At 51.4% G+C, this 8,130-nt stretch overlaps 1 protein-coding gene across 2 annotated transcripts in view; it reads right to left on the bottom strand.

The window, feature by feature from the left end:
• The window catches only part of Eefsec (eukaryotic elongation factor, selenocysteine-tRNA-specific), a 217,099-nt gene that overhangs the window by 196,480 nt on the left and 12,489 nt on the right, over positions 1–8,130 (bottom strand). Inside the window, exon 1 of one of the 2 annotated variants that reach the window (XM_005387043.2) lies at positions 7,318–7,640. The exons of the other annotated variant lie outside the window; for it this stretch is intronic. Within the exon in view, the coding sequence (XP_005387100.1) occupies positions 7,318–7,588 (271 nt within the window). The 5' untranslated portion in view covers positions 7,589–7,640. Of the gene's footprint in view, positions 1–7,317; positions 7,641–8,130 lie in introns of those variants that run through there. 2 annotated transcript variants of the gene reach the window in all.

Below are 8,130 nucleotides of genomic sequence, written 5' to 3' on the forward strand. Positions count from 1 at the left end.
GGAGATGTGGAGCCAGCAGTGTGGCATGGCACAGCAATTCAGGTGTCCCAGTCAAGCCCGGTCCTGCAAGGGCTCCTGCTCCCTGCCCTCCCCCGAGGCTGCACCCTCAGCAGGGCCTTCAGGGAGCCTGGTGCCAGCACTACCGGTCCTATCAGCTTCTGCATGTCACCCAAGCCTTTAGCCATGAGTGCGGGTACAGAATCGTGCTCTAAAGCAAGAGGCGCCAGCCCTAGCCTGGCTCAGTCAATAAAAAGAGTGACAAAGAGGGGCACATGTCCTAAGGGTGAATGGACGGGCTGTCTCCTGGGACGGCTGCCCGGATCTTACTCTAACCTGCATGGGGTGATTCTGAAGAAAAGTCTCAGCAACATGCTGTAGAAAACGAAGGAGATGCTCAGTGAAAAGTTTAAAAGCAATTAATTTTAAATGATTACAGCTTTACCAAGAGCCGTGGCTATGATTTCCTTCTGACTTTGATTATAACCTTCCAGCAAAATATTTGCCTCGAGAAGGCAAAGTCTTTGCATTATTTTCTATTCCTAGCATGACTACAAAAATATTCTTTGATTTAACATTTGATATGTTTTGTTCTCAAGGGCAAGCCCCATGAGAAGAAAAATGTACCCCAACAGAATGAAATATGACTACCTGCTTCTATTTTTCTTTCCTGTTGGTGCCTGCTCAAATATTCTGCATTAATTTAAACTTGAGGCTGTGTCTCTGATGTGCTGCTACTCTTGTTCTGTCACCCAAACCAAAGTCACCCGCTGTCCAGCGCTAAGAGAAAGTGCTGTGGACCAAGCTCACCTTGAGTCTCCAAGACAGCAAAAAGCACCCAGGCTTGGAGGGAGACCAGGCAGAGACAGAGAGCAATAAAGTAGCAGGCAAAACAGAAAAGGATGCATTTATACAGAGGCACCCTCAGTCCTGGGGCCGGCGTCCTACTGGACAGACAGGCTCTGAAGCAAGCATCAGCCCAGTATCACTTAACGGTAGAAGATGAAGTGCTGGACAGGAGCCTCTTCCAGTCACGGCGTGTGCCCTTTGATTGAGAAGAGGGATAAAAGGCAGCTGTCACCAGGCGGGCACAGAGGACTAGGGTCCTGTGGCCTGGCAGACACTAGGGCTAAAGACATTCCACTTATGCAATCATATCCCCCTCACCTCCCTGAAATACGCTTCAGTATCATAGGACACAAATGTATAATTACCACAGTTTAACATCATGTATCCTACACCAACTCTCATAAAAAGTAAGGGCAAAGAAAACCACAAATGGCTTTTGTTTACTTTGCATTGGAGCAACACAAGTTTCTCCTGGCAGCTGAGGTCTGTGTCCGGTTCCCCCACTCACACCCACTGGTATCTCTGCTTGTACCATGTGGCTTTCTGGGCCTGTGTGCAGATATTCAAGGGTGTTTCTGATTGAAAACCATGCTGGGCCACACACAGGAACCCCGCTCCATCCACAAGTCCAAAGGCAGTGCCTCGGACACAGCAGGAGGACAGCAGGGCACACTCGGACAGCAGCACATGCAGGGGCAGAGCTCCTGCCACCTCTGCACACAGACGCAGGGAAAATGCAGAAGGCAAAGCAGCTGCAGAGACAAAACCCCTAGGCTTCTGGCATCGTCTCCCTCCAAAGACAGTGACCTGCATCAGACTCCAAGATGTTGGCAGCTCTTGTCAGGCCAGGCAGGGAGGCCCGAGCCACGAGCCATGGGCTGTGCAGGAAGCAGCACTTGCACAGTGGGTGCAGCAGGGGAGAGATGCGGGCGACAAGTCAACAAGTCGACAAGTCGCAGCATAAGAGCCGCCGTTCATTAACAACGGGAACAAAAAACCCAGAGACAATACGCTGTTAATCCTAGCAGCCACCCGAGGACTATAAATGGCCAAGCCGGGGTTCCAGCATTTTTCAGCCCTCCTCTTCACTGCTGGAGTAAGATTGAGGATGAGTCCAGGTCCCTCATCCCCACCCAAGTCTTTAAAACATGTATTACTGAATCTTTTTGATGTTCTAACCCCTGAAAGATTTATTCCCTAATATGGATTTGAGAAAAATATGGCCCTGAAACCCCACCACGGGGGTGGCATGGACAAGTGCTTTTTCATCCGGGCTGAGAAGGCCAGAGCAGGAGCCACGGAGTCAGAGGAGCTGGGTGCCCTGGCCTTCCCGAGCCTTCATCTATACAATGGGACCATCACCCTCTACCGCCCACCATGGTTCTGACAGTGAAATGGGGGGAAATAATGACAGTACTAATTCCTCAGCACTACTGTCACCATGAGCCCCCCACACCAACTAAGGGAGGTGAAACACAATTTTCTTGAAGTTACAAAGGATTTTGTATGCTTATGTGGAAAGTATCTTGGAGGAGCAGCAGAACTAGAGAGACGGCTTTAATTTAAGAGACATTAAGCTCAGAGATATCACTGTGGATCTCAAGACATTGCAATTCACTCTCCTGGGGATCACACACTCCCCATAGGACCTAACTCTTTCACAGTGAGCCAGGAACTTGAACAAAAGCCCATCACCCTGGGAGCCTAGATACGGGGCCTACCCCGCTGCCAGCGAGCACTCCTGTCCAGCAATCTTACACCCTTCTGTCCTTAGCTCAGCCGATCCCACCACATGCCTGCTTCAGCAGTGTCCCAACGAGCTGACAGGCCCTTGGGAGAAACCTACCCAAGGGCTTTCCTACTTTCAGGAACATGTCTTCACGCCACACTGATGCCCTGCCCTGCCCACATGCTGCCAGTTATCTCTGAGCCGAGGCTGATAGAAGGACATGACTAGGCCTCACAAGCTGCCTAGCAATTCCCTTTCCCAAGAGGGCTCTTCTGTCCCCACTGTCCCCTGCACCCCCAGCTCTCAGCAAAGCGAGTTATTACCGACTTGCCTGACATGCACAGAACTCAAGAAGCTCACTTGTGCAAGTTCAGTCTCTTATTCCCTCCTGCATAGCTCCTGGCAGGGAGTGGCAGAAGCCAAAAGCACTGGGCACTCACAACCGGCCAAGGCCTGTGCTGAACACTTTCCATTGAAGAAGAAGGCTGTCCACACACTGTAAGCAGCTATCCCAGCAGCTGGAACACAGGCTTCGGGTCTTACTGACTGACCAGCCTGTGCCAGGCTCTGGCCCAAGCACTGAAAACACACCAACGACTAAAGTGGGTAAAGGTCGCCCTCTGCTCTTGTGGCACCCCTTTCTAGCACAGAACAGACGACAGGTGAGTGAACACATAAACAGCATCCAATGATGATGTCAAGGAAGCGACACAGGGACAGGACAGAATTTGAGGACAGGTGGGTAGGGAAGGCTGCTCTGGGAGGAGACATTCAGGCCAAGGTGTAACGATCAAGAAGCAAACATACCACACAGAGGCCACCACAGGTGCAGAGGGAAGCAGTGGCTTGACCCATGTAAGGTGTAGAAAGGCGCTGGTGGCTGAAAGTGGGCATCCAGAGAAAGCAGTGGCCAAGGAGGCTCAGAGAGAAGGGAATCAGGCTGTGGGTCCTGGGGGCCTGACAAAGAAACTAGCTCTTCCTTTAAGTGCTATAGGAACCACTAAAAAGCCTCAATGTCTTGATGCACGTCTCTAAAGGGAGTACACTGCCAGCTACACGGAGAATAAAGCAGATGGAAAGAAGGCAAGCAGGCTGGGTCCAGGAAGACAGGATTTCAGGTACCTTAAACCAAGATCTGGTCATGCTCCATCGGGCATGGTGGTACATACCTGTAATCCTAGCACTTCGGAGGCAGAGGCAGGAGGATCACCAGTTCAAGGCCAGTCTGGATTACATAGGGAGCTCAAGGCCAGGCTGAACTGCTCAGCAAAACCATCTCTCAAAAAAAAAAAAGGGAGGGGGGATATAGCTCAGCGGCACAAGTGCTTGCCTGGCAAGTGCAAGGTCCAGGTACCCCCTCGCCTCAAAAAAGAGGATCTGGCCACATCAAGAAGGCAAAGGTGTCTGTGACTTATGGCTCACAAGGACAGCTGAGGGTCTTCACTGTTCCAGCTCAGGCACAGCAGAGTTGGTTCCAACATCAACCCCCACACTCTACCTGCCAAGCACCTGAAAAGGAGGCTAAGACTCCCAACACACAGGCTGTCACATACATGCGACTGAGGGCAGCAGGCTGGGATAGAGTGCATATTCAAACGGGAGCACTCTTCCATTGAACAGAAAGTAAACTTCTTCTCGTTCCCCAGGAAGGTGGGAAGGAAGAACGGTAGCCACTTTAGTCTCACTGTGGCAATGTACCCAAGCCACACTTTGATGCTGTAGCAGGTGAGAGTAAAGCAATAAGAGCAAATATGTATATGCAAGAAAAGAAAAAGTTCTTCTAAGACTTTGGCACACACCTGTAATCCCAGCACTCAGGAGGCTGAGGTAGAAGGATCACTGCAAGTTCGAGACCAGCCTGGGCTACAAAGTGAGCTCAGGGCCAGCCTGGGGGCTGGGGATCTAGCTCAGCAGCACATCTGCCTGCCTGGCAAGTATAAGGTCCTGAGTTTGATGCCCAGCACCCCAAAAAAAAAAAAAAAAAAAAAAAAGGCCAGCCTGAACTGCATAGCAAGACCCTATCTCAAAACGACAAAAAACAAAAAAACAAGGACTTACCCAATTGTTTGGGGTTAGGGTCTATAACATTTGGTTATAGAATCAGGCCAGTACCAAACTCTGTTGGCCCCAGGAAGGGCCTCTCCGCACCTATACTGGAAGGTGTAGGGAAAGTGTGGAAAGGGCTTTGACCTCGGGGTCAGGCACTGACTCGGTCACTGACCAGCTGCTCCCCATTTCCTGAACAGTTACATGGAAACCACCACACTCCTCACAGGGCTTGCCTGGGAAGTAGCAAACATTCTGGAAGAGTCGGTAAATGCCTACATGGCTTTCATATCTAGCAGTGATGGGAGGTCCTGAATTAGGTTCTAAGGTCACACAGCTGGGTAGGAAGGAAGCCAGCCTTCACGCCTAGATCTGCCCCACTCCAAAAGCATGTCCTTGACACTGGCCTAAATCACAGATGCTCCTCGAATCATAAAGGGCTGTGTCCCAATAAAGGAATCGGAGGTTGAAAGGTCACTACGTGGAACATGCTCTTCACTGAACCTACCAAAGACCACCATTGAACACCATCACCGCACAGCGCCTCCTTCACAATCTCCTGGCACACAGCAAGCTGCAGCTCGCTGCCAGTGCCCTGCATCACAAGAACCTGTCACATACCTTCAGCCCAGAAAAGATCAAAGTTCTAAGTACAGTTTCTACTGAATCTATCGCTTTCACATCTTCATAAAGTTGAACAGTCATAAGCTGAATCACTGTAAATCAAATTCTCTCTGTATTCACTAGAAAAAATAAAAAATTTGCCTTCTCTTTTTTTAAACCTATATCTTCCACTTCCAGTGTAGACTAGCTTAGAGTACATGTCCTAAAATGTATTTAAGTACAACCAGAAAAAATTCAATTATAAGGAGGGGAGACTGGAGTGGTGGTGAATGCCTGTCATCCCAGCACTTGGGAGGCTGAGACAGGAGGACTGCCATGAGTTTAAGGCAAGCCTGGGCTACATAGTGAGTTCAAGACCAACCTAAACTACATAGGAGACCCTGTATCAAAAAACAAAAGAAGGTGGGGGATAGTAGAGAATCCTATGCCCCTTAATACTCATTTTCTAATGCGTGAAACATGGATTGAGTAGATTTTAGACTTGCCTAAGTTTCATCACTACTTCAAGCCTCGGCTGCCACTACAGTAAAATGGGGAAAGAATCCAGACTGCCTGAGGATGGAGTGTGGGAGTGAAGAGATCAAAGCAACAAACTCACCACTCCAGCTGGGACCCAGAAGGCCCTGGAACCCATGAGGCCACCTTCCACCCGACCAGTAATCATCTGCCCCATGTGTGTAGCCCAGAGAGATACGAGGGATCCAAAATTGACAAAAGAGGACTTTTGCCTTATTTGTAATTTTCCACCTCTTCGTAAGTAGCATGTATTTTTGCATTTTCTGTAATTAAAGATTCTTTAAACAGCACAATGTCTTGGGAGGGTATTTTAGCAATACCCATAATGACTGAAAATACACACCCTTCACCCCGGGCAGGTCAGTTCCAGCTAAGCCTGCTAGTACAGTAACCAAGTCTACAAATCAAGACTTCTGTTCAATATGCACTGCAGCAGGGTTAGCAAACCCTGGGGCAGAAATGAGGTAGGATATTAAGGCATGGCAAAAGCTGGCTGGGGAAGTGGGCTGACCTGTTAATTATAAGACCCCTTCTGGAGAACTGAGCAGGTTTTCCATAGAACGGCCTAAGGTAGACCTTAGCTTGGAGCACAGGGTCTCAACACCACCTTGCAGGACCCGGATACAGAAATTCTCATGGGTTTCTTGAGATTGAGACAGCATAAAAGGCAGCCATAAGGAGCCATGCTATCATAACTTTCCACAGTATCCCACACTGTTTCCCAGACAGAGCATGTACTTTTATCTTTGCTCTCTCCCTCTTCTTCTCTTTACTTGGCCCAAGCCTGCTCTGCAGGGCCAGTTTCTTTCCCACTGTTCATTTTTACTTTTTCGAATAAACTTCGCCGCTGCTTTTTGCTTGTTTCTTTCAGTTCATTGTTCCAGATGAGAAGAACCCTAAGAGAGGTGAGCAACCCTTAGCCTGATAACGTTTAGTTGGGGAGCCACTGCTCAGAAACAAACTACCGGATAACAGAAAGGTCCATCACTAGGATATCAGGTAAGGCCAGGCATGGTGGCACATGCCTGTAATCCCAGCACTCTGGGAGGATGAGGCCACAGGATGGTCAAAGTCAAGCCCAGCCTGGGCAACTTACGGACTTAGCAAGATGTCTCAAAAATTTTTTTAAACTTTAAGGAGAATGGAGGTGTAGCACGGAGATGTAGGCCCTGGGACCATAAAAGACAGAGAGAGTTTCTCAGTTGACAGACTGTTGCGTGGAGTCTCCAACAGAACTCTAAGTGAGCTTTCAAAAGAACTGTGGCGTTTGCAAGCACAGATACAGTGACCTCTCCTGACCGGGCTGAAATGGTTTATACAGGGGAGAAGAACGATGTATGCAAACACCCCTTGCTTGTTTTTCCAGAGTTCTCGAGAAAAGATACACAGACATGTGGGGAGTGTCGCGCATGGGGAGCGGGAGCACGGTGCGCGGTGACTTCTTGGCGACTCGGCCGCGTCCCCGCGCGGGCTGGCGTCTCCGCCTCGTTCGTGCGCGTGACGCGCGCGCGTTCCCGACGGGCCCGCCCGCCTGCCCGCCCACCCGGCCCGCTCACCGCCGATGATGGTCCGGATGAGCGAGGCGTGCCCCGGGCAGTCCACCAGCGTGACCTGCAGCAGCGTCTCCTCGGGCTCAGCCGCGCCGGGCAGCGGCACCGCGAAGCACGAGAAGCCCAGGTCCAGCGTGATGCCGCGCTCGCGGCTCTGGGGCTGCTTGTCGAAGGCGGCGGTGGACGCCGTGGTGCTCAGCGCCCGGGCCAGCGCAGTCTTGCCGCTGTCGATGTGGCCCAGCACGCCCACATTCACGTTCACCCGCCGCCCGGCCATCCCGCCCGCCGCCGGTGCGCCCGCCCCTCGCCCTCCCGGGCCGCGGTCCGACGCGGTAAGCGGCCCCCCGCCTCACGGTTCCGGCGCACCCGTTCCGGCCCCGAAGTTTCCGCCCTCCCGGCGGGCTAGCCGCGCAGCAGGTGCCCCGGGGCGCGTCTCCGCCGGGGTCACCGTGGGCGGGGCCGCTCGCTCGCCTGGCTCCGCCCACCTGAACCTGGAGGAACCCCGGATTGAGCGACGTCCCGGGTTCTTCGTTCACTTCGAACAGTTCTTAGGGAGCGCCTGCTGGGTACGGCCAATGCCTACTTAGTCACAGAGCTGGGACCCTGTGCCCTCTGGATAGCATAGGAATCAGGAAGAATCAGGCCACATGAAGGAGCAATTTAACTGATTGACAAGCCCTCTGAGGAAAATAAAACCACACTTAAAGCCTGCAGTCTCAGCTACTCGGGAGGCTAAGACAAGAGGATAGTATGCTTCAAGGCCAGCCTGGGCAACTTAGCAAGACCCTGTCTCAAAAAGCAAAGCAAGCAAGCAAAAAA

This window comes from Chinchilla lanigera, unplaced genomic scaffold, assembly GCF_000276665.1.
Source record: "Chinchilla lanigera isolate Chin_1 unplaced genomic scaffold, ChiLan1.0 scaffold00028, whole genome shotgun sequence".
In the NCBI taxonomy this organism is placed as follows: Eukaryota; Metazoa; Chordata; class Mammalia; order Rodentia; family Chinchillidae; genus Chinchilla; species Chinchilla lanigera.